The sequence below is a fragment of the Cervus canadensis genome, chromosome 8, assembly GCF_019320065.1.
Source record: "Cervus canadensis isolate Bull #8, Minnesota chromosome 8, ASM1932006v1, whole genome shotgun sequence".
In the NCBI taxonomy this organism is placed as follows: Eukaryota; Metazoa; Chordata; class Mammalia; order Artiodactyla; family Cervidae; genus Cervus; species Cervus canadensis.
The window spans coordinates 27,989,681-28,016,058 of NC_057393.1; the positions used below are offsets into that span (position 1 = coordinate 27,989,681).

Here is a 26,378-nt window from a genome sequence, read left to right on the forward strand (position 1 = left end):
GTTTGGTGGTAGGTGAAATTAGCATTGAAAAATTGCCTGATTATTTTTTATTACTTTGTCTACTATATCTTGTTTCTCAGAAACTGTGTTCATGCCTAAGATGACATTTCTGTGGGATTGCTGTGGCTTTGCTGTATTTGCTTCTTCACTAGAAGGATTTAAAAGCCCAGACCAACAGAGGTCATAGTGTAGTCATAGAATGCTTCTTTCTCTTCCTTGTAGTCCACAGCATTTTCTTTGTACTTTATTACTTTCTCATGATTTGCCTTGTGCTATGGGTTCTGGAGAAGGAAATGGCAACCCACTCCAGTATTCTTGCTTGGAAAATCCCATGGATGGAGGAGTCTGGTAGGCTACAGTCCGTGGGGTCGCAGAGTCGGACTCGACTGAGCGACTTCATTTCACTTCACTTCACTTCTTCATGGGTTCTGGTGGCTCAGATGGTAAAGAATCTGCCTGCAATGTGAGACCTGGGTTGAGTCCTTCCATCAGGAAGATCCCCTGGAGAAGAGCATGGCAACCCACTCTAGTATTCGTGTCTGAAAATTCCATGGGCAGAGGGGCCTCGTGGGACACAGTTCATGGGGTCACAAAGAGTCGGATGGGACTGAGCGACTAACACTTCATGGGTTGTTCTGTGCCTGTCTCTGCTAATAGATTTGAGCTCCTAGAGGATCCAGTTTGGAGTTTCCTTTTTGTAACTCCTTAGTGCCCCAGTTAGAGCTTTACAGTATTTAGGTGTTCCTGTTGTGCTTGTGGTATTTCAGGGATGCCGAGAGACTCATTAGATAATATGTCTAGTCCAGTCCTCTAGTTTTACTTGTAAGGAAACTGAGAAGCACAATGATTTACTCAGTGTCATCTAGTTGCTTGGGAGAGCTGTATTCTAGTCTCAGTTCTGCTGGCTGTTTGTTCCGTTATGTCTGGCTGCTGCTCAGCTGCTGCTGGTTCTCTCTACAATAGGGGAGGATTGTGAAAGGAAAGAAACACTGGGAGGATATAAACAGATTACACTTACATTACTGATGTACTGCAATTTACTGCTCTACCAGTCAGATATTTTACTTTCAAATTTGGGAGCACAGGCTTCATTTTCTGAGACCCCAGAAAGACTTTTTTAAAAGTTCTACGCTTCTTCTAGTCTGCATTCTAGAAATACCCTTCTTTGTTGTGCTCACTGGGTAAAAGTGCTGGCAAAAGGAGGGGACTTTTATGTTGTCAGTTTCTAGTCACACTTCAGACAGCTTGGGTGGTAAATTCCAGGTGCCTGTGATGATGACAGAGAATAATGAGTTGAGGCCCTTCGTTGAATTTACCCCTGCTCCAGATGGAAGGAGAGTGATGAAAAGAATTTAATTTCTTAGGAAATTTGGTACTTTTGGTTGAAATTGTTTTTCCTTCCTCTCCTGTTCCCTTTTGCTTATTAGAAAGTATTGATTCCGAAATAGAGAAAGTGAGTTTATTAGATTTGGGGTGGACATTGATTAGCTGTAACCTAATTATAAATCCTCAGAAGGAGATGTTTGTAAACATGTGCTTTTCACATCCAGGGACTTTGGTTCCCACTATTCCTGTTAATCAACTGGTTGAAGCTGAGCACATGAAAGATCTATATCCACTAAGCTTAGAATTGCATTGCTTTTGATTTATTTTAATAGGATCCTCTTGATTTCCAATTTATTTTCCCCCGATAAGGACATCTTCCTCTTGACAACCTATTTAAAAGACACAGGAATGTTTTGAATGGAGCCTCTATTTCATGCTTTAAGGCAAAGCGATGATCGATACAGTGTAAATTGCCTGAAAGAATCTTCTCTTTTTTTGTTGTTATTTTTTCCTTCAGTTTTCTCTGGATCATAAAGGAATAAGAGGTCTTAGTGAGGCTTTGATAGAGTTAGGTCTAACTAAAATTTTAGGTTAGACGTAGGACTTCTCAGTGACAGGCATATACTGAGCATTTACTGCGAACCAAGTGCTTATGAAAAAGGTATAAGATACAGTCCCTGTGCTAAGGATGCATAACATCCAGTGAGGAAATTTTCTGTGCTTTTAGAGCTCAAAAATGCATCTCCTTTGGGGCTATACGTATTAGAGAAAGATGATATCTGAGACAGAGTCTTTTATGCTGTTGGATTCATCTCTTCATTAAAGTTTTGATTTTGATTTGAAACATAGTGTATATTTTCCAAATGTCATTGAACAGGATTAGTTTTCTGCTGCTTTGGATTTGTCTGAAAGTGAAATCAGTCTCCTTACTACCATCCATACTTGCCATTGGATAAAATTAAGTTTCACAACTAAAGCCTAAGATTTAAGGGAAAGAGAGGAATTTTGTCAACAGAAGAAAAAGTTGGGGAAGTGAGAGAATGTGTAAATCCATGTGGAGACCTGTGGCATTTCAAGTTCTCACTTGGAAAAAATTGAGGATTCCTTGAAGCAAGATGGGAAAATTTGGGCATGGTTTGTGGAACTGCTTTTATAGAGAATTAAAAAATACACTGAAGTTATATGTATGTGTACATATAATTAAATTTAAAGGGAGTTATATTTGGTTATTTTTAGATTAATTTAATTTTTGGTCTTTTAACTACTGTTTTCTGCCTTGGGTTTCTTTGCAGAGGAATTTCTGAAGGCAGTCAAGTCCAGAGTGATTTATATGACAGTGAAGGCCAAGTACTTTGCAGTGAGGAGGACCTACTTACTTTGGGGAAATCAATGGAGTACATCAGTCTGCAGCACACTTCCTGCCTTAATGGTCCTAAGCTCAATCAATACTTGAAATTTAACTTCACCATCAGTCTGTGGGCAGTGTGTGCTTTGCAGCCTTTCCTCCATCAACCTCAAATATATGACCAGACCTATTGCAGAGGGAGCTAGTTACACTTTCCTGCTTGGTTTTGGATCTTCTTTAAGTCTTGTCCACTGGCATGTTTTAAGGATGTAAAATGTGTTTTGCTGTAGACCAAGTTATGATTTAAACCTTGAAATTACCTGGTCAGAGGAGGGGAAATTGGACAAATGCACAAAATCTATACCATGGTTATTTATCATTTCTTCTTCCTAAAAAATTTCCCATTGAGAGGTATTTCAATACTCTCTCCAACATCTTAGCATTTCTAGCACTAACTGTGGCTTTCTTTCACAGATTCTCTCACCATGGCACAGGTAGAGAAACGAGGGGGTTTGCTCCGGAAATCTTCAGCCTCCAAAAAACCACTGAAGGAAAAAGTGGTGCTGATGTATGATGAGATCTTCATGGTAAGGCCTGGAGCTCTGACATTTTTCACAGCTTGACTCAGTTTCTTGTTCCAAAATGAGAATTAACCTCACCTCTGCCTGCTACTTTCTAGTTCTTCAGAGGGAAAAAGAGAACAAGGGTGAGAGTAAGCTCTCTCATAGTAGAAATTATGATCGTGTGTTAATTAACGTAGATTGTTATTATGTTGTTCTTATAGATTGTTGCCTCTAGCTGGGTAAAACAATTAAAAGAGGATTGCTCTTTCTGAATATATTTAAGAGTTGTCTTCCTTATGATTTGACTTAAGGACCTTTCTATCCTAGATGTCCTTTGAAGTTCCCTTTGACCCTAGAATTCTATGGTCCAGATATTTTGTTTTTTGTGTTTTTTTTTGTTGTTGTTGTTGTTTTTTGTTTGTTTTTTTGGTCCAGATATTTTAAAAAGATGCCCTGTTACATTCTGTCTCAAGTTGTTAGTGGATAGAACAATTTCTTAGGTTGTCTCATCCTCCAACATTATGAGATGACTAAGGAATTATTAGCAATTAGATTGGGGATTTCTTTGGGTCTTCAGAACTGTGTATTGACTGTGGTCCAGGCCAGTGTTGTAAAATATACCTCTTCATGGAAGTTTAGAGTAATTAGATACCCTGCATATATATTTAACTTCTGAAATCTTGGTCATAAGTAGTACATGTAAATGTGTAAAACATGTTACTCTTGTAAAAGGAGTTGCATATCTTGTGTAATTCGGTGGACTCTCTTTCCTAAAAGGAGAATCGTGATAATATTTACCCTACCTGGCTCACTGGGCTGTTGTATTTCATGTATGTGAATGGGCTTGAAAACTGAGCACCCATAAAAGTACAATGGGGATGTATCAGAATATGACTAACTGGTTCTTTACTTCTTGCTAAGAAGAGGAAGATTTGAGGGAGATTCTTTGAGTCATTTAACTTCTGGTACAGGGAGTATATATCCATGCACAATGTCTTCCATTTGGGGACCCCCCCCCCCAAATTGTTCCCCATTACAGCTGTTTGGAATGACCAAGCATTTTCAGAGTTAATTGTGAGAGGTAAGATTGACCCTATGAAAGGCATATAGTGACTCTTTCAAATGTGTTCTTAATGCTTTGGTGTTAGCTGGGTATATTGAATCTACTTATCTTCTGTTTTCAGACAGAGGACCCTAGTAAGTGCAGTCCTCGGTTTTGGGAGGAGCTCTTCCTCATGAAGGTAAGACTTCGTGGCATCTGTGGATTTTCCTGGTAACTGAGATTGCCTTCACATGTGTTCTAGGTGTTACACTAAAAATGTACTCAGGCCCTTATTGTTTCCGTGTTAGGTGAATTTAGAGTACCTAGAAGGCAAGTTGGAATCTCTTGATGGTGAGGAGTTAATGAAGATCAAGGACAATATTAATTGCTTATTTCAACACTGCATCCAGGCTCTGGGAGAGGAACATCCAATTCGAGTGGTTAATGCATTGCAGGTACATGGCTGGGAGAATGGGGAAGTCTTGTTTATAAACTGTAATACATCTATTGGAACTTGAGGAACCTAAAATTCCCCTTAGGCTTGAGGCTTTTTTCCCCTTTATTTCTTTAAGTAACCAAACATCTATGCTATGTTTTATTTAGCTATCTTCCTAGTTAAACAAATGGACATCTATAGTAGTAATCTTGTCCATTTGTATAATTTGATCTAATGCCAAGGTGGATTGTTTGACAGAATTTTTATTATTACTTGAAGGAAAGTAAAAGAGAAGAAACTCCAGAAAGGGTGCTTAGTCTACAGCAAAAATCATGAGACTTTCTTAATTAAATAGATAGTGTTTTCTTATATAAACAGTATTTTCTCACTAGGTCAAGAGTTCTTATTCTGAGGTTTCAGAAGGTCCTTGACTCCCTGTAGTTTTATGTAATATTTTATGTGTATATGTACATTATGTGTATATGTACATTTTTTTGGAGAGCGGGCTTTCATCAGATTCTCAAAAGGGTCAGTAAGTCTAAAAACATTAAGAATCATTGTTCTTAATGCTAAGTGGCATTATCATGCGGAAGATTCATGAATTTCTTGAATTACTGTTATGCCTAACATTGAGCTGGTGGAATACATTATAGTCTTCTTGAGGGTAAAGATGGTTTTATTCAATACTTTGTTCCTAGTGTGTAGATCACTGCCTGGCAGGTAGTGTTCTAGAAGTAAATTTTTTTGAAAGAGTGAGGCAAAATTTCTTTTTTTTTTTCAAAATTTCTGAAGTTTATAGTTTAGTAGCTCCAGTGTAGCCTAGATTGAGCTGAGTACCTAGGGTAGTGATTGACAAGCATAGAATATGAAGAAGTCATGACAGTGTAAAGAATTTTATTGGAACTTTTGGTAGATTGGGTTTAAGTTTCTAACTTACAAGTTGGGCAGATCACTTTGTGAGCTCCGGTTTTCTCATTTGTAGAATGTAGAAATTACCTTTTGAGCTGATGCCCCAGAAAGAAGGACCATGTTTATCCTGTATCTTTCTTAACTTTTGGACAGTAAATTCTACATTTTGAGCATCACAGTTGTTGTGACCTCTTCATTGCAAATTGAAATGAAAGTTGGAAATTGTACTTCCTGTAATTACAGTGACTTGCTGTAGGGGCATGAATTGTAAACTTTTTAGTTCAGTGGAAATATATTGACATTAAGTCACTTGGTGAACCATAGAATTATAGTACATTATTATAGTAATTGACATTTATTGAGCTTTAACAAAGTTAAGTTCCAGGCTAGTCCAGGAATTTTAACAAAGTTCCAAGGACTATTCTAAGTGCTGTACAGTATTAATTCACATAGTCTTCACATCATCCCTATGAGATTAATGCTATTATTATCCCATTGTATAGATGAGAAAAATGAGGCACTGAAAAGTTAACTGATTTGTCCAGGCTTACACAGTTAGTAAGTAGTAGATGGGGATTGTAATGAATTTTTAAGATTTAAATTGATCAGTTGTTATCATACAGGGTCTTCTATAGTTATTAAAAATAATTACTAAAGATGATAAACTATTTTGTAAATTCTAAAATTAATTTTAAATAAGGGCAAGGTCTATCAACCCAGTGATTCAAGCTCAAAAACAGTTTCTTATTTTTGAATGTCACCTTCCAATCTTTGTCTGCAATGTAATTTTTAAAAAGAGGATGGCCAGAAAAGAATAAAAAAGATGACAGTTTCAGATGCTGTTCCTCTTTTCATGTCTAGATTTTGCACATATTAAGACCCCGACTATATTCTGGAGCTCAGAGCATAGAGCAGTTGATTGTCAGCTATAGGAGGAGAAGGTTCTGAGGTTGTAGTGTGAGGCTACTGATCCAATGCCCTTTTCATTTTGAGACTTTCTTTCTAGAAAGAATTCTTTCTCTCATCTCTGCAGACCTTGTGTGCACTCATTCGAGGAGTCCATCAAAAGAATAAATCTACCTCTGGGTTTGACATTATCAACATGCTGATGGGCTTTGACAAGGCGGAGCTGTGCATGAAGGTGAGGCATAAGCTGCAGATGTGCCTGTGGGTGTCTGCTTCTGACAGCTGTTGAGGAATACCATCTGCAGACAGTTAGATGTTCTAGTCATCTAACTCAGATAGACATAAATGATTGAATTGGCCTTGAATTTGGATATTTTTAAAGATTTGGTTTATCCTGAAAATTTGAAATTCAGATTTGTATTGAGGCATCTTTTCCCTGTAGGATAAAGACTGAGAAACTTGTGATTTACATCATGACCATACATTCTTAAAAGCATGCAAGAATTTAAATAGAAGGTAACAAATTAATACACAAGGATATTTTAGTTCTAAACTTTTAAGTTTTCTTATTTAACACTGATTTTACCAGAATTCTCATTTCTACTGTTTGATGCTTTTTGAGAAATAGCATTATCAGTATGTAATTCACATATCATACAGTTCATCCTTTTATGGTGTATAACCAGTAGTTTTTAGTATATTCATGCAGCTGCACAACCATCACCACTGTTAATTCAGAACATTTTCATCACCCCAAAAAGAAAACATGTGCCATTATCAGTCATTCCCTATTTCTTCTTCTCTCCAGCCTCTGGCAACCATTAATATGTTTTATATCTGTATAGGTTCACCTCTACTGTACTTCTCATATAAATGGAATCATATCATATGTAGTCTTTTGTGTCTGGCTTCTCACTCAGCTTAATGTTTTCAAGGTTCATCCATGTTGTACCTTGTACTTCATTCCTTTTTTTGGCTGCTTAGTATTCTACTGTATGAATGTATCATATTATTTTACTTATCCGTTCATCGGTTGATAGACATTTGAGATGTTTCAGCATTTTGGCTGTTATAAATAATGCTGCTATGAAGTGCTTGTAAATGTGGACATATGTTTTTAATCCTCTTAGGTATATACCTAGGAGTAGAATTGCTGGATCATATGGTAATTCTATGCTTAACATTTTGAGGAGATTCCAAACTATTTACCAAAGTGGCGATACCATTTTACATTTTCCCCAGCAGTGTGTGTGTGTGTGTGTGTGTGTGTGTGTGTGAAATGTCTATTCAAATTCTTTTCCCATTTGTAGATTGAATTATTTGTCTTTTTATTGTTGAGTTGTAAGAGTTCTTTACCTACCTATTTTGGGTACGGATCCCATATCAGATACCTGATTTATAGTACTGTCACTATCTTCAGTGAATGTTGTTCATAACATGAACTTTGAAGAACTCGTATTTTCTCATTCACTAAATTTAAAATAAAGAAATCTCTGTGCCAAAGAATGGGCTTCCTTAGTGGCTCAGATGGTAAAGAATCCACCTGCAACCCGGAAGACCTGGGTTTGATCCCTGGATTGGGAAGATCCCCTGGAGGAGGGCTTGGCAACCCACTCTAGTGTTCTTGCCTGGAGAATCCCCATGGATGGAGGAGCCTGGCGGACTACAGTCCATAGTGTCACAAAGAGTCAGACACGACTGAGTGACTAAGCACAGCACAGCACATGCAAAAGAATCCTTATAGTGAATAGGTTATTTTTAAAAAGTTACAAATATGCAATTAGGAGTGCACAAAGATTTAGTACCTGGAGTCATTTTTTTTTTTTTTTTTAAATTTTTTTGGCCATACTGCATGGCATGTGGGATCTTAGTTCCTTGTTTAGGGATTGAACCCTTGTCTCCTGCATTGGAAGTGTGGAGTCTTAACCACTGGACTGCCAGGAAATTCCCTGCCTTCATTCTTTTGACAAACATTTGTTAGGCTCCTATGTGCTAGGCACTGGGGATACAGAGGCAAATCAGACATGGCAACCACCCTCAGAAAACTGATAGGTCAGTCTTCATTTTTCTCCCTTCCTCCAGACCTAACATCTTTAAATCTGTCATCCATACTGACACCAGAGTGATGTATCTTAACACTCAAATCTTGGTTAAAACCCTTCATTAGTTTCCTGTCACTGAAAGGATAAAGACCAAACTTCCTCATTAGCCTTATATAACTTTTGTGATCTTCTTTCTATTTATTTCTCAAATTGCATCTCTCATCACTGTGCCTCACCTTTCCATAATAACAAACTGTATTCTAGCTGCACACCCAGGACTGTTTTCATTCCTTGTGTGTCTTTGATCATGCCGATGTCTGTCTAGAATTCCTTTCCTTCTGAAGTTTTAATTAATTCCTACTGATTTTTCAAAGTACAACCTGTCCCTTAGGAGTCCTGGAATAGGTAACGTCACAGCTAATTCCTTTCCTCCATATGTATTTCTGTCATAGTAATCATTAAGTTAAAACTGTTTACTTATTTTTCTCTCCTGTTAGACTAAAAACGCCTTGAGAGCAAAGGTCGTTGTCTTATTTTTTAGTTTTCTTTGAAAACATTAAATTTGGCACATAGAATTTACATATTTGTTGAATTGAAGTAGCTTATTTTGAATATTCACTCAACCTTCCAGCATGCTAAATCTGTATTCTCCATTCATTTTCCTCCTTTATTTAATGAAAAAATTTCTTTTTTTCTTCTTTCTTTTGTAGTATCTAAGGGTTTCATCTTTTGACTATATTTGGTATGACAGCTGATTGTTAGTACAAGTGATAAGCTCTGATCATTTTGTTTAGTAGACTCGACCAGGGTGAATATGGGCCAACTTTGTTGGATAGTGCACGTGGCCAGTGAATAGCCAGTAGTGATGTTATCTTTTTGTTATTTGTTCAGTGTGCCTGCATCAAGTGATACGCTTTCTTTATCAAATAATGAAACATACTTACTTATTTAACTATCTTTATTAACCTTTAACTTAACCATTTATTTTTTAAAATTTATTTAATAGAATTTAATTTTATTTAGGTTATTACTTATTGTTTTTAGTTTGTAGATATATTATTTAATCATTATTAATCTTTGAAAAATTTACTTCATTCTTATCTAAAGGTTTATATGAGGGTGATAGGCTGCAAGCATTCATTTGGTAGAATAGTGAATTCTTTGTTATTCTGTGCAGTTGTCCTAAAGCTTTTTCCTCAAAATAGCTAGACTTAGAAGTCTTCCTTTTCTTCATCTAATCGTGCAAGGCCTAGGCCTCAGGCAACGATATGGTTGCTTCATTTAATGTTTCTTACTTTACCCTGCGTAACATAACCCAGAGTATGGGAAAGACACGGTGGAAATGTTATTTGTTATGGTTTAATACTTAATGGGTCTCTTTCTCAGAATCTCATGGAGAGTTTGGATTCATTGCTCTGTGCAGAAGGTTCTGAAAGTCTGAAGAGCTTATGTCTGAAACTTCTCCTCTGCTTAGTGACAGTAAGTGACCCATCTATATGTTTCTTTGTCAAGGGTGTGAATTGACAACAGGGGCAAATTTGAAATCTTGAGGCCAAAGTTAGAAAGGAAAAGAGAAAAATCTTTACTGGACCTTTACATCACTCTGCTGTGTTTGTGTAGAAGGAAGTTAGTTGTATGGACTTCTTCTTCCTAAAAGTTGCTCGTTGGAGAAACTGATGACATTTTTAACCTGTACCAGTCCTGGAGAAGTGCTCTCTTCTCTGTTGTCAGATTTTGACCTTCTCATCAGGTCTCATTTGGAAATACTTTTTGTGATGCTGAATATTTTTATTTGTTCTGACCTTGATTTTATACCTGGAAGCTGGATTGTACCTTCTAGGATGTTATTCTTTAATTTTAGGTGGTTTCCTTTCCCTGCAATCTCTTGAAGACTTGTGGATCATAAAGTACTTCCTGTGCATTTGGGGAATGAAACCCAAGAAACTTAAGCAAATGCTTGTGTGAGGGTATAAGAGAAACAATGAGAAGGTCAAAAATTTAGGAAGTTTTAATTTGCTAATTTGTTACCCTTCTAGTGTCTTATCTCTTCAGGCTCTCGTGGCTTTGGGGATGCTAATGAAAGATCTACTAAGTATTTGGTAGAATGTTTTAACATTTCTCTTTGTGTTAGATACTAGGTGAGGAGATATACCTGAGATATCAGTGTCTTAGTATAGATTTTAAATAACCTTTTATTGTATTCAGGTGACAGATAACATCAGCCAGAACACTATCTTGGAATATGTAATGATCAACAGCATATTTGAAGCAATTTTACAGGTAGGTCAGTTCCCTTGTTGCCTTTTTCTTTTTTGGATAAATTGCCTCCTCAAGCACTCTCACTGTTGGTGGTTCTGGTTACAGATACTCTCCCACCCGCCGAGTCGTAGGGAACATGGGTATGATGCTGTTGTCCTCTTGGCTTTGCTAGTGAACTACAGAAAATATGAGGTAAGTGAGTCTCTTAATGGACAGCTGCTGTTTTTCTATAATCTTCCTAAATGTGACCATTCCTAGTAATTTTGTTTAATGTAGAAGACATTTTCTTGGTAAATGGTATATAGATTAATTTTGATAAATTAAATTCTAAAAGTCATATGTTAGACTCCTAGGGTAGAGGTTATAGTTTAAAGGAATCCTGTGGTGTAACTTCTAATAAAGTGAGTAAATCTTTCTTAATGTAGTGGTTCCCAAACCCAGCTTATCATTAGAATCACCAGGATTTTTTTTTAAAAAGAAGATGTTTCTGGGTCATACTCTTTATTTGTTTAGCCATATTATATGGCATGCAGGATCTTAGTTCCCCAACCAAGGATCAAACCCATGCCCCCACCCAGTGGAAGTGCAGAGTCTTAACCACTGGTCCACCAGGGGAGTCCCGGGGCCTTACTCTTTGCACACCAAATCAGAATCTCTTAGGGGATGGGACCTTGTTATCTTTTTTTAAAGATCTCCTATTGAGTGTGATGCTCAGGGGATTGCGAACCACTGACCTAATGCATCTGTTTTGAAACATTCAACTTATATATTAGTTTTCCATAATGTACTCAGTTGACTTGTATAAATATCACTGTTGATCTGGGGACTCTTTTTGATTTTGATGGAAGTTGAAGACAGAGCCTTATCCATATTAATTCTGGAGTTCTTTTTGCATTTGAATTAGGGACAGATTTATAGATTTTGAGATAAAGAGCTGAACTCAAAGATTTATACTTGGGTTGGTCATCCACTTGATTCTCCTCAAAAGGTAGAATACACTGAAAAGAAAGGGGGCCACTTAGGGAAGGCCAGAACCTCATTGGGGGTTGCTTTGCAGGGAGTACTTGGTACTGGGTCCTGGACACTAGGACTGCTTTACTGAAGCCAGAAATCAGAAGCTACATTGAGGCAACTTGACTTTCTTTATTTAATAAGTAGCAATACTATGACATTCTCATTCCCTGGTGGCTGAGAAGGTAAAGCATCTGCCTTCAATGTGGGAGACCTGGGTTGGATCCCTGGGTGGGGAAGATGCCCTGGAGAAGGAAATGGCAACCCACTCCAGTATTCTTGCCTGGAAAACCCCATGGATGGAGAAGCCTGGTGGGCTACAGTCCATGGAGTCACAAAGAGTCGGACATGACTGAGCGACTTCACTTTTACTTTCTTTCAATACTGTGACAGATGGGCCAACTGGAGGGAATATTTTCATTTTTGAGCTTCTGGATCTTCACTTAGTGATTTTTGATATGATTAGTAACCATGTTAAAAGTGATGGGTAACATAAAATATGGAGCTTATTCTTACAAAGAGGGATATGAAAGAAAGGATTCTGTGAGAAAGGAGTACTTAAAGAGGGGCTGGAATATGGAGCAGTGTTAATGTGTTATAAACCCCAGGAACTGATTGTTTTCTTTGTCTCAGAGGAACTGATGAATGGTGTACGGAGCTACTAATAAATAAGTAATTTATCACCAACACCTGTTTTGCTGGTGATCTGGAAGGGCCAGCATGGTAGCCATTTTGATCTCTGTCATGTGTAATTGCCTCTGGGGCCTTATTACAATAGCAAGAAAAATAGCTGAGAAAAAATGCTGAAGGTAGTTAAAGAGAGTTGAGTTATGTGTGATATTAAAGCCCCATCATCAGTAATGAATATTTTCAGAACATTCTGCTGGATGCAGGCCACTCTGAGACAGTGGGTTGGTTTCTCTGAATGTGAACAGAAACCTGGTTCAGCCCAGTAAGACTTTCTGAAATGTCAGCCTGAAAAATTGGACATGGCCGTGGAGCTGGAGAAAATCATATTTCTAGAGTGAGGTATGCATCTCTGGTCTGTCAGAAACCCCAGAAGAATTAATATAGTAGGCGAGGGCAAGCTGGTAGGCATAATTTATCTGGGCTTTGCAGCTTTTGATATAAGTCACTCACCAGAAACCATTAAGGAAACCTGGTGACCATGGAGCAGGAACGTTTTTGACAGGAATGTGAGGAATTTCTAGATGAACACAGCAAAACCGAAAGCTGGAGAAGTTTTATGCAAAATCCAAGAGGGTGTGCTTGGGAGAACAACATTTTAGTTACCACCACATTTGGTCCCATGACCAATGGGGTAAGTTGTAACCTTTCCAGAAAGGTGCAGAGGGTGCCAGAGAGGCTCCGTGTCCAGCTAAACACAGAGAAGGCAAATTAGGTGTTGAACTTAAGGAATGAAAGTAGTTCTTCCTCACTTCATTTTAGTCATTTAATCTCAAGAGATTACAAGATGCGGCCGGTGGCGGGGGTGGGGTGGGGGAAGATCTAGGGAAGCGCAATGAAATTTGTTAAGTATGGTTTAGATCAAATAAATGCTGGACTCTACTAGAGTGATTCTGTGAAGTTTGTAATTCTGACTTGCTGATGAAAAGTAGATTGTCTTGAGTTTTAAAACATGACCAGCAGAATAGGTAGTGTTAAGGAAAATCAGTGTCTGCTGGGATAGAAATTTTCACAGCTTTAAGATCTTGGCCTTCTGGGTTGGCTAAGTCTTCTGAAATGAAGTGACTCAGCCCCCAACTGCTGCCCTGAACATGATGTTTCCTAGATATTACAAAATTGTTTATTATGTCTGGTTTTGAGTTGTTCTTTCTCTTTTTTCCTTATAGAGCTTGTTTTGAATGTGATAAAAATGTCAGGAGAAAAAAATATAACTACCAATAATTGAGCCCTTATTACATGCCAGATACTGTGCTGAAGATTTAACTTGATTTAAATTTCATAGCAGCCCCAAGGAAAGAAATATTATTCCCCACTTTACAGATGAAGAAAATTGAGCTTAGGTTTATTAACGTGCCTACCTCGTCACAATTAATAAGTGGAGGAGCTGGAACTTAAACCTTTGATTTTAGCCACCTTATCCCTTTTCCTCAACAGTTGCTAATGCAGTGCTTGTTCTTGGTAATCAGGTGGTCCTTATTAGTACCTGAGACAGTCTACTTTTGGGAAGGTGAGTAAGTAGGAGTTTCAAAAATTGTGCTAAGAGACAGTGGCCTGCTTCTTCTACTGTAGATCTCATTGTGATGGCATCTCCAGGTCAGCCCACTGCTGATTTTCATTTCCAAGGATCAGCTTGCTTTGGATCTTATCTGAAGTCTGTTGCATCAGCATTGTTGTTAGAGGAAGAAGTGTTGAGAGCCTTTATCTGTTAGATCAAGTAATGAATGGAGTGGGTTTTACCTCCTTGAATTGGGTTGTAGAAAACCTTATAAACATTCGGCTGTTAAAAATAGCAAAGCTTCTCTTTCTCTATTCCCAACTGACATTAGAAAGATGAACTCAGGAACTTGATTAATAAAGTCTGAGGAGATGGGGGTTAGCCTTTTAGTTGGATTTCCAAGTTTCTCAATGATGTGTTATCTTGGTTGCTGTAAAAGCTGTTAATCTAAGAACTATTGTTCTGGCTTCTCTTGGGTTAGAATTCATGCCTGAGCTGTAGAGGGTCTTTCCTCACATACCACGTGGGGGATGTTTTCAAGGTGAGCAGGTCATTGGTTCTCATCCCATCGGTAGGAGATGGCCCAGTTGCTTAATGAGTTTAAATATATGTCCATTTCCATATGCTACCCTGCTGAAATTGAATCTGGAAAAACTCAAGAAATCTTCCAGTGCTTTAAGTGATGGGACAATCATTAAATCCCAGTGTCCTGACCAGATTGTAGTTTGGGTAATTACATCTTTCTTTTCAGTTCCCCTGCAGTGTTATTTGGGTATTGGATCCATAAATGGCCTGTCTGGCTGTTAAGCAGCTGCCACTTTCCACCCCCAAGGTGGCTTTGTTTTACGGGTGGGTGAATCAGTCCTTGGATATAGTTTGTGGAATTGTTAGGGAGCCTTTGGAATGAGAGTGTAAGTTAGCAACTTACACATTTGTGCCTTACGTCAGGGGAGCTTTTATGTCCCCCAAATGACAGCTGTCCCTATGGACTCAGTAAATTATTGTCAGGATAGGACAAAGTGAGTGTTGTGGAGTGTTTACTTACTTCTAGAAAGAAGAGGGAAACATGAGAGAAGAGGCAAAGGCCTGAGCTGATTCAGCCTAGAGGAAAATGCAGGTAGAATAGAATTGTGTGTGTGTGTGTGCATGTAAACGTACACATGCTTGGGGGGTATGTGTGTGTGTCTGTCTGTCTCTGCATGCTTGGCGAATGCCCATGCACAGAGAGATTTACTGGAAATGGAGGAAGTCAACTGGCAAGATAGTTGGGCATAGGTATTAGGAACATCACTCTAGAGAGAGCGTCTTGGAAGGATTTTTGTTAACACTTTGTTAAATAACTAATGGGTTCTTAACTAGGTCACACTCACCTGCAGTCTCTTCTTTTGTTTAATAGTCTGTGAATCCTTATATTGTGAAGCTGTCTATTGTGGATGATGAAGCCACCCTCAATGTGAGTATCTGGATTCTTGTGTTTTAATTACTTGCCTTTGTTGGCCTTACTTTAATTGGATATTTAGAACAGAGAGTAGGAAACTATTGTGTTAATTTCATCTGGCTATAAAGAGGGAATAGGTATTTCTTTTTAGAGCATTGTGCTACTATCTATGGTTTTCTATTTTCTCATGGAAAGAAGGTTTGAGGGGATATTTGCTTGCTAATTATGATGAAATGGTCAGTTATACTTCATGTTCTAGTATGCTGAGCTTGATTATCCTACAGAGTCAAGAAGTGACATTTCTAAGAGTAAGATTTAGATGGTATGTCAAATCACTTTAAATATCTTACAGTTATACCTCAATAAAACTGAAATTTTAAAAAAAGGCTTAGATGACTAAATGTTGGGAGATTTCTTGTAGAACTAGTCAGATTATATTTACAGCCTGCCTTGGTGAAGCTGAACTGTGGAGGATGATGTAATATCTGGTACATATATCCTTGGAGGTTTGGAAAATAAAACTTGATCCCTCAATATAGGGAGGAAGAAGATGACCAGGTGTCTGGTTTTATTCTCTTTCCGTCTGCCCTCTTCGTTCTAATTTCTCTTATGAAGGAAAAAAAAAGCACACATGATTCATTCTTATGGCCTTAATTGATCTTTGTGATATGCTTAGCAGGTTCTGGGGGGAAGGTTGATAAGTTACTTTAATATTTATTGGATGCTTCTTTCTGTCACACTGCTGTTTTCCTGTGGTCTGAAAGAGAGTGGCTTGTCTGTATGTACCTTCATTTAAGGTGGACTCATTGTCACTTTTATTGTGGGTTGTTTTTAGAGACATCTGAGAGCTTTTTGTTTAAAGATTCTAACTTAGTCTTCTCTTTTGAGGTGAAAATGACCCCAGTGAAATTGTCAGTGGTCTGGGCTGGTCTGTTTCTACTCTTGCTATTCTATTTTAATTATATCTAGAAACATTAAGTAATGTAATTAGATCAGAAAAATCTTTCCAGAGAAGTTCCTTTTCATCCATTGACAAGTCTCTCAGAATTTCTGTCCTTGTTGCCTACTTTCAGGTAAAACTTGCTGGGTTTGGACCGTCATTAGTGTTTTCCGTGGTCTAGTCATAGCATCACCACCAGGCCCTTATTTCACCTGTGCTGTCTTTTTTCTCTCTAGGGAATGGGGCTTGTGATTGCTCAAGCTTTATCTGAGTACAACAGGTAAGTCCATCTGAATTCAGTTTCATTTGAACTGGTTGAGTCAGGAACAGGTTTGTTAAGAGTTCTTGGGTGAACATCCCTTACCTATCCTAGAAGAGTATTCAGAGGTATAGCTGCTGGCAGATTCATTTGCTCTAGCTTGACTTGATGGCTTTAGCAGGGGTTGCTTCTAACACTAGGAGAAAAGTAGCCACCACATTAGTGTCCATCTTTTGTTTAAGCAACTCTTAACATTAAACATTCTTTTGCAACCTTTGACATTTTATTGCAGAGCATTTTAACAAATTTTCCAGCCACAGGCAGGCTATTCCATTTAGCTCAATGTATCATTTAAACACCGTTCTATGTAAAAAAAGGTTGTGAAGTGGTGCTTTTTTTTTGTATGCTTATAAAAAGGAAGAAAAGAGATAGCGCTGAATTCTCATTTTGACAGATATTTCTTTTTTATCAGTAATCAACTGCAGTTTCTCAGAGTCCTGTCTATCTGGGGGCTCTTTTCTTCGATGCTTGCTTTCCCCCAACCCTTGCTGCGGATAGGGAGGATTTGGTATTCATTGAATGGAAACCAGAATTGTATCTAATCCTGGCAAGGGCCAGGCAGGATCTTTCTTACTCCTTTCCAGACTTTCCTCATGTACAATTGGGTGTTGGAATTTCAAATCTGTCCCATCTCCACAAATAGTTGAGCTCACAGATTCCCCTCCTTTTCCTTCAAAAACAAACAAGATTTTCACTGTTACAGCCTTAATTTTACTGCCACACTTTTCAAGTAATAGTCTGTTTGGGAAATAACTGGATCAGCCATATGTTAGAGCATTTCACACTTTTGCAGCTTGCTTTCTAAGTCTCTCCGGAAGTAGCTGGGCATTTTGGTGTACGCTACCTCAAGAGCAGATGGGTGCCTTTTAGCTTGCTTGCAAGGCAAACTGCAGAGGCTCAGTAGTTAGAACGTTTTTGTTTTCTGGAGTCAGTGAAATTCTGCCAGTGAGCTGCCCTGATTACCTAGTATGCCAAGGACAAAGACATATGTGATAAATAACACTAAAGTTGAATTTAGTTATTTTTGTTCAGGCAGTATAAAGACAAGGAAGAAGAACACCAGAGCGGTTTTTTCTCTGCTTTAACAAATATGGTAAGTCCTACTTGTCTTTTTTTTTTCTCTCCCCTGTTCAAAAATATATGAGATCTTATAGGGTAGACAAGTCTGAACTCAGAAGTTTAGATATTTGAAATAATGATGATTAGGGGAGAGAGGCTGCTCATAGCAGATTTTTTGGAGAACTGTATCTCTTCTAGTGATTTCCAAACCCAAGTGAGGCAGGGCAAAGAAGAGCTCTGATTTCTCTGGGGCTGGGTTGTTTTTTTTTTTTTTTCCCAAATTAATTCAGTTTTTTTAAGGCTACAAAAAAAAAAAAAAAAGGTTCATATTAAGCCAGACTTTTGCTTCCTGAAGAACTGGCTCTGAAAAAAAAAGAACCAGAAAAAAAAAAGACAGTTGGTTCTGTTTGAGGACAGGTATGGAACACAGCATAGAGGGTTTAGATCTGAGTCCAACCATAAGCGATCCTTGGCTGTCTGCTGTGACCCCTTCATCATTTGTAGCTGGTCCTGGAGTTGAGGGATTGGTGCAGTGATCCGAACCACTCATCTTAAAGGTTTAGGATCTGGGCTGAGGGCTCCATGGTTTGGGAAAATTACTGGTTCGGTTTGCAAGACTCTTGAGCAAGGTATCTCAACCTTAGCATGGTAGGTATTTTAGGCCAGATAATCTGGGGCTAATTTTTAAGAGGTAAATCTAAGGTCTCAGAATTTAGACAGATTCAGAAAGTCTGTGTTCTGGGTTTTTAGTATTCAAGTAATCAGCCCTAGGGCAAGACAGATTTTGAGTTCATTGTAAGGAACAACCGGCCCCGCCCCACCCCCACCACCCAAAAGGCAACTTTACCCCTGCAATCTGCCTTATTCATTCTCAGAACCTACTTTCAAGGAAAGGAAATGATAAGCTCTTTAATTCTGAAATACAAATGGGTAGTCCCTCAGATGTCAAAACAATGTGAGGGCTGTATCAGTATTTGATTAGATGCATTAGATATAATCATATTGCTTCCAGGGACCTTTGCCTTTTAGCCAAGAAGAAAAAGTTTTGTACCAAATAAATGGAGCTCCGCCTACATGGATTTGGGCATCAATAAATAGGTGGAAAAGGCAATTTTAGAAGGATGGGCATCTGTCTCTGCCTCTGATATCTCATATATTGGAGGCAACCTATTCCATTTGCTTATTCAACTGTCCTGCCTAGGACACAAACAAAAGATTTCATGATGTGAAAGATGTATAGTAGGTTTCATTTAGACTAGGGGTCCCCAGCTTCTGGGATCTAATGCCTAGTGATCGGAGGTGGAGCTGATACATTAATAATAGAAATGTGCACAATAAATATAATGCACTTGAATCATCCTGAAATCATCCCCCTATCCCCTGGTCTATGGAAAAATTGTCTTCCACGAAACTAGTCCCTGATGCTAAAAAGGTTGCTGACCGTTGATTTAATAGTTCTGGTCTGAAACCCAAATATTCCCCCAAAGACGACTCTGTGCTGGATGAACAGCCTGCTTTCTGTAATGCTTTTTGTGAGTTAGTTTGTTTCAGATAAGCAGCTTCCAGGACAGAGGCAAAGTTATGAGGATGTTTAAGTTATCATTTACTTGTTGTCAGTGGTTACTGAACTAACACATAGGAGACCTGGACAAAAGTACTGGGATGGTTTTTTTAAAGTCCCTTTAAGCAAAGACAGTTTAGGGGAGTTTCATGACTTATGATTCTTTTAAGATCTTCAAAGTGAGCTGGTTTTGTTGTGTGTGACTGGTGGGCCAGGATTCCCTCATGCTGCAGTTTGTTTTTTTCACTGATTAAAGGCTTTGTAGGGCCCAGAGCTCCTCTCACATTTCCCTGCTATAACTCTGCAATTCCCCTTTTCTTCCACAGGTGGGCAGCATGTTCATAGCAGATGCCCATGAGAAAATCTCAGTACAGTAAGTGCCTGACATTCTTGTGCAGTGACTTGAACTTCAGTGTGGACTCTCTTACTGGATATGAAAGTGTGAAACTTTACCCCTGCAGATTCAGACTTTTTTGATGATCTGTCAAATGTTTCTTGAGTTTTAAATAATAATGGAACTTGCATGTATTGAGCTCTAAGAAGTTATAAAACTGTTCCCAGCTATCTCTGAAAGGAAATAAAGAGGGCTTGGTGTCTGAGCCAGTTAATAACTTAACTGGATTGGGGTGAAAAAGTGAAAGGGGGAAATAGTGAAGTAGGTAAGAACAGATCTAAGGAATTAAAGTGCTGACTGTATTTCCTTTATATAAGCCCAAAAAGGAAATAATGGAGCATTAGAAACTCAAAGGGATTTATAATGAGGAGTTGGGGTGAAATCTTATCTTGATGATTATACTCTTTTACCTTCTTCTACCTTCTTCATTATAAGAGACTCTCCAATTTGCTCTCTTTTTCTTTAGAACCAATGAGGCCATCCTTCTGGCACTTTACGAAGCTGTTCATTTAAATCGCAACTTTATCACAGTGTTAGCCCAGGTTGGTTATATTAAAAACTTCAGTTCTTTTTCTCTCTGATTTTCATACAGATTCACTCCATTGAAAAGCCTATCTGGCTGTGCTCATGTAAACCCTACTTTGCATTGGTGAGCTGTAGTTAGTAACTAAAGAGTTGCATCAGTTGCCTTTGCTTCATGCTCTCCTCAAATATGTATGTTTCCATCTGGTGCTGAAATGGAACTGGTAACATGCCAAGTTAATGGTCTTGACCAGTTGACTGATTCTGCTAACCCAAATGAGTTGAGATTATTTCATTTTGCTCACTGGAAATCCCTTAGTATTATCTGCCCATACGGATTTTTTTAACAGGCTTTCTGCTTCCTAAACCTCTGTGGAATTACAACCAGAGAAAAAATAGGCCACGTCACTTATGTTATTATCTCATCCATTTCCAGAGAAGAAAAGTACAAAATATCCCATGTAACATAAGGTTAGCTGTTAACCAAAAAAAAAAAAACCCCAAAAACAGTCAACAAATATTGAAAGCAGGAAGTCATAGAATCCTGAGTACTGGGTCACTTGCCTAAGGGATGTCCTAAGTTGTTGGTACAGAAGGAGCTAAAATAGGCTGAGAACTCAAGTGCTGCCCCTGAAAGCTGTCTTTAAAAATTGATGAAGTATTTTTAAAGTCAGACTGTTTAAATTATGTATGAAGTTTTCTTTTAAGGGAAAGTGTGCTTATGCTTTTTTCTCAAAAGGTAGTTATGTATGGGAGCCACTGAGTTTCAACAACAACAAAAATAAGGTCAAAAAGCAGTGTGCTGATTTGGGGGTCTGGTTTGTTGGTTTAGCAGTTCTCATTTTTCACGACTGATCACATGAGGCTTTATCCATGATTCTTATGATGTTCCTTGTTAGCTCTCCAGATTCTGTAATTGATTTTAAAGGAAAAAGTGAGGAGGGTAAAATCTGGTAAAACTATTGGGGAGGAGAAGGGAGTAGCCACCACTCAGCCTGATTCTCAAGAGCTGATGTGGCAAGGATGGCTAAGGAAGGTAAGGGAAAGAGGAGTTATCTCTTTTGGTCACTATTGAATGTCTCCGCCCATGTTTCTACCTTCCCACCCCGTACACTCTTTTTTGTGGTGGAACAAGGAGGGCTGCCCTCTGCAAAGCCCTTCTTGTAATATCTGTTATCCCTTTGGCTCACCTGTACTTATTAGTTGACTTATGTGGTCATCAGAATAGTCTGTAGATATGTTTTGAGTTGATCAGATAATAGGCCCTTCTCAGGTTCAGATAGGACTGCAAATGCCCTTTTTTGTGTGTGGAATATTTCTGTGTATTTGTTTACCCCAGTTTTTTATTCATATGGTTCTGTAGGTAAACTTACATAATGGGAACTTAGTTACTTAAAGAAAACTAGCCTGCAGAGTTTATTAGAGTTTAGCAAGCATCAACAGTAATCAGGTACTAATAGGAACGAAATAGAGACGCAGTCTCTCCTCAGTGAGTTTCTGTCTGTTTATGAGGCCAGGAATACCAGAAAGGTTACGCAGAGGACACCTGCAATCTTCTCTTTTCTTATCCTTATCTGTGTTCTCTTTCAGAGTCATCCAGAAATGGGCTTGGTGACAACCCCTGTCAGTCCTGCTCCAACAACCCCAGCCACACCACTTGGGACCACACCACCCTCCTCTGATGGTAAGTCTATCACCTCCTTTGTTTTCTTGATTAATACAATCTTGAATCTTCAGGGGTGACTGTAGTTGTTTTTTTTTTCTTTTTTTTTTCTGACAAAAAGCATAACTGTTAGTCCTTTTGCTTAAGAAATTATCTTTAGGATTCGTGAAACTCTAAAGAAAAGATAGTCAATGCTTTCCTCTATGAGAATCTATGAAACTCCAGCTTGTCCTCCTTAGGGAATGATTGTAGAATCATGGAAATGCTAGATTTAAAAGGGACCTCAGAGATCAGTGATGCCTGTCTTGCCAAACTCAGGGTACTTTGTGAGGCTCAGATGAGATATTTTATGAATATCTCACTGAAATAAATGCAAAATGGTAAAATCATCTCATGTTGTCATTTGACAAATGAGGGAATTGAGGCCAGGGAAGTATGAGGTTTGCCTAAGATTAGTGAGAGCTGACACTAAGAACCTTGCATGGATCATTGTTGGGACCATGCCTGTTTTGAGTACCACTAAATGCCCAACATAGTGCCTGGCATGGTTACTGCTTAGTAAATATTTGTTGACTAAATGAATGTGAAAATGAACTTGGGAATTTGCTCACTGTTATGTGTCTGCCAGGCACACCCAGTTAGAAAATGACAAGTGTGTAATAATTGGGAATTTGCTGGGTATTTAAGATTTCTCTCCTTCAAAAGATAACAACAACAAAATTCTACTTTATAAATCTTATCACTGGAAGTTATGAAAAGGGTAATAGAAAAGAAATTAAGAATTTTGACCAATAAACTTTGTGTCCACCTGAATTGGTTCTAATGTCAGCTGAGTGTGCTTGAGGGAATAACTTAACCTAAAAATAGTCTTCATTAATACTTGATGTTTTGCCTCAAATATTGAACTCATTTTGGGTAAAAAAATTGTGCCCCTCTACTGTCTATATTTTAAATGACCACCTTTGCTCTGCTGTTTCTCCTTTAAACTTTGATATAACACCTATGGCATTAGCATTTCAAGGTAGTACAAGCAGTATTAGTACAAAAGTATTACTGGGAGGTGCCACTGATATTCAAGTCTGTGGTAGCAAATTGGATCTGTTTTCAATTGATAGTCAGATTCCAAAATACAGATTTCCCCTCTTCTCTGAAAGCAGAGCTTTCCTACACAACCTTTTGTAAGCTGAAATTGCATTGCGTAAAGCAAAGAAGCAAATATCTTAGGTTGCAACTTGCTAATGGATGCACAGAGTAAATTTAGATAAAGCACAGATGCTCACAAACGCAGTTCAGAACTGGGTGGCTTGATTCTTACATACTGCGTGTAGTTTGTGGGGAAGGAATTGAGTGGTATCACTCTCACTGCTGGGGATGCTGGTGCCTCTTAAAACTTGCTGCAAAACAAACGCTGAACACTGTTTTCATTTTTTGTCTTTTCTCTTTCTTCTCACCCCATCACTCTTGTTTCTTGTTACTTTCATTTCTAATTGTTGATAGGTGGTAGGATTTTTTTTCTACTTTTCTTTCCCTGAATTTGAGAAAATAAAGTTGAATGTGTATACTTAAAAAAATTTTTTTCATCTTTATTGAGATGAGTTGATACACATATACATTGTAAGAAAACTCCCCCTATCTTTTTTTTTTTTTTTAAAATATGGAACGCTTCACGAATTTGCGTGTCATCCTTGCGCAGGGGCCATGTTAATCTTCTCTGTATTGTTCCAATTTTAGTATATGTGCTGCTGAAGTGAGCACAAAACTCCCCCTATCTATTAACACATCCGTTACTGCATGTGTTTTTCTTTTTCTTTTTGGTAGGGGTTGAGAACATTTACATTCCACTCTCTTAGCAAATTCAGCTATACAATATAGTATTATCAACATGGTCACCATTTTAATATTTTACATTAGATCTTCAGATTTTGCTAATCTGAAAGTTTGTGGCCTTTTACCAACCTCTCCCTATTTCCTCCATCCCCTAACCCCTGACAACCACTTTTCTACTCTCTCTTTCTATGAGCTTGACTTGTTTTTTTAAGATTCCACATGTAAATGATGCCATATAGTGTTTGTAGTATCTTGGCTACTGTGAATAATGCTGTAATGAACATGAGAGTGAAAATATCTCTTTGATATCCTATTTTCATTTCCTTTGTATATATACCTACAAGTGGGATTGCTGGATCGTATGGTAGTTCTGTTTTTAATTTTTTGAGGACCCTTTATACAGTTTTCCTTAGTGGTTACACTGATTTACAGTCCCATTAGCAGTACATAGGAGTTTCCCTTTTCTCCACATACTTGTTATCATTTGTCTTTTTTTTTGGCCACATGGCTTGTGAGATCTTAGTTCCTAATCAGGGATTGAACCTGGGCCCTCTGCTATGAGAGCCCGGAGTCCTAACCACTGGACCTTCAGGGAATTCCCTGACTTATCTTTTTAAAAAATTTTAATTAATTAAAAAATTGTGGTATAGTTGATTTACAATGTTATATAAGTTTCAGGTATACAGCATAGTGGTTCACAAATTTTATAGATTATACTCCATTTATATTGGAGAAGAAAATGGCAACCCACTCCAGTAGTCTTGCCTAGAGAATCCCATGGGCAGAGGAGCCTGGATAGGCAACAGTCCATGGGGTCACAAAGAGTCAGCCACGATTGAGTAACTAAACAACAAATAGTTACTATAAAACATAGGCTATATTCTCTGTGATATGTGATATATCCTTGTTGTAGCTTATATAGTATATATACTGATATGTACCTGTTAATTTCCTACACCTATTCTGCCCCTCCCCATTTTGCCTTTTTTTCTTTTTTTTTAAAAACATTTGTTTATTTTGGCTGCACCAGGTCTTTGTTGCAGCATGTGAACTCTTATTTGGTGATCTAGCTCCCTGACCAGTAATTGAACCTGGGTCCCCTGCATCGAGAGCACAGTCTTACCCCCGGACCACCAGGAAAGTCCCTGCCTTTTTTCTGAAAAGTGAAAACCATCTTTAGACTTTGCATTAGTGAAAACAAGTACTAAGGTAGTTTTTTTTGTGGAGCGAAGTGACTTTTGTAAAATGAGCTTTTGAAAAGCAGGGCACAACTGTATCTTAATGAGAAGGAACATGTAATAGGATTGCCTGCTTGTTCTCTGCTTACTCTGGTCACCAAATAATATTCCAACAGAAATACTGTTTTTTTTTCTTTAACGATGAATCCTTCCTGGTTACCATGGATATCAAAAGGCTTGTGTGTGTGTGCACGCATGTGTGCATGTTTGGGTTTGCATAGCATATATATCTTTGTCTATGTCTATATATCTGATTTCACGTGATGTTAGGGTTTGGATGCTTCAGAGAAGAACTGCCTTTCAAACTGTTCATTGTGAACACTTCCACCTACACACTTGATTATGCAACTTGATTTGTGCTTGCTTACCTACAACCAGTGAGGTTTTACTTTCTCTAGTGGGAAGATTGGAGTCAGCCCACTTTCAAATGACTATCTCCCTTGACAAAGGCTGCTGGGAAGAATTACGAAGGAATAACTCTTAGGAAGCAGATTTTATTTTTTTTAATTTAAATTATTTATTTATTTCACTTTACAACATTGTATTGGTTTTGCCATACAGGAAGCAGATTTTAATTTGTGAGGGATTTTATTCTGTTGATATTGCTTCTATTTTTTTTTTTTTTTCCTTTTTCTTCTCTTCTAACTCATTTCCTTTTTGTAGGGGTCCTATGTCTTATAAGACTATCCTCAAGTTTTGGTTTTTTAATTAGTTTTTAATATAACTGGTGCTCAGTGGCCTAGTTATATTTAAAGGTATGTCCCTGTTGCCATTATTTTTAAAAAGTCAGCAGTTTAGCTAAAACATTTGTTCTCAGTTCAGACTTGACATTTGACAACTCAGCCTTGGCATGGGAGGATTCTCTTGTAAACTAAAAATACATATACTTCTATATTTCTGCGTATTATGTAAGGCAGTTTTCTAGTTATCTTTGTGTTTGAGTGGGGGGAAAAAAGTCCCACTTACCAGACCAATGCCTCTTTGTATTGGACATAGGAAGGATTATGGACTCTGAGCTTCAGAATAGGCTGTAGTTTGAAATGACAGTCTCAAGTCATTAATCCATAACATGAATTTTAAGATATATTAGTATTTCAACATAAAAATATATTTGTCTTTTATTAGTTCTTGGGGGCTGAACTGTGGGAAAACAGCCAAGGGTTGGGAATACTAATTTCTTCTCATAAGGCTTTTTGCTGTGCTTGCTCTGTATCACGGATCCATAATATGCAAATGTTTCCCATTGTTAATAAATGTTCTCAGCATACATCGTAATAACTTCAGAGGGATTCATTATGGTTAAGAATACATATTATGAATAATATCCCAAACTCAGCTGAGTCTTCATAGGTGAAGATATGACAGAAAACTATAGACCCTCTAGTTTTTCTAGGCA

The 26,378-nt window shown here is 38.0% G+C and overlaps 1 protein-coding gene and 1 non-coding gene across 3 annotated transcripts in view; one reads left to right on the plus strand and one right to left on the minus strand.

The window, feature by feature from the left end:
- The window catches only part of ARMH3 (armadillo like helical domain containing 3), a 171,059-nt gene that overhangs the window by 9,974 nt on the left and 134,707 nt on the right, over positions 1 to 26,378 (plus strand). For both annotated transcript variants that reach the window (XM_043475627.1, XM_043475628.1), the window contains exons 2-14: positions 3,146 to 3,258; positions 4,419 to 4,475; positions 4,585 to 4,731; positions 6,655 to 6,762; positions 9,956 to 10,048; positions 10,775 to 10,849; positions 10,934 to 11,020; positions 15,418 to 15,474; positions 16,636 to 16,679; positions 17,751 to 17,811; positions 19,665 to 19,711; positions 20,199 to 20,274; positions 21,845 to 21,938. In XM_043475627.1, coding sequence (XP_043331562.1) covers positions 3,157 to 3,258; positions 4,419 to 4,475; positions 4,585 to 4,731; positions 6,655 to 6,762; positions 9,956 to 10,048; positions 10,775 to 10,849; positions 10,934 to 11,020; positions 15,418 to 15,474; positions 16,636 to 16,679; positions 17,751 to 17,811; positions 19,665 to 19,711; positions 20,199 to 20,274; positions 21,845 to 21,938 — 1,048 coding nt within the window. In that variant the 5' untranslated portion in view covers positions 3,146 to 3,156. The remainder of the gene's footprint in view (positions 1 to 3,145; positions 3,259 to 4,418; positions 4,476 to 4,584; positions 4,732 to 6,654; positions 6,763 to 9,955; positions 10,049 to 10,774; positions 10,850 to 10,933; positions 11,021 to 15,417; positions 15,475 to 16,635; positions 16,680 to 17,750; positions 17,812 to 19,664; positions 19,712 to 20,198; positions 20,275 to 21,844; positions 21,939 to 26,378) is intronic.
- LOC122446863 lies at positions 23,566 to 23,672 on the minus strand. The gene has a single exon (XR_006271023.1). It is a non-coding gene; the product is annotated as a U6 spliceosomal RNA (small nuclear RNA).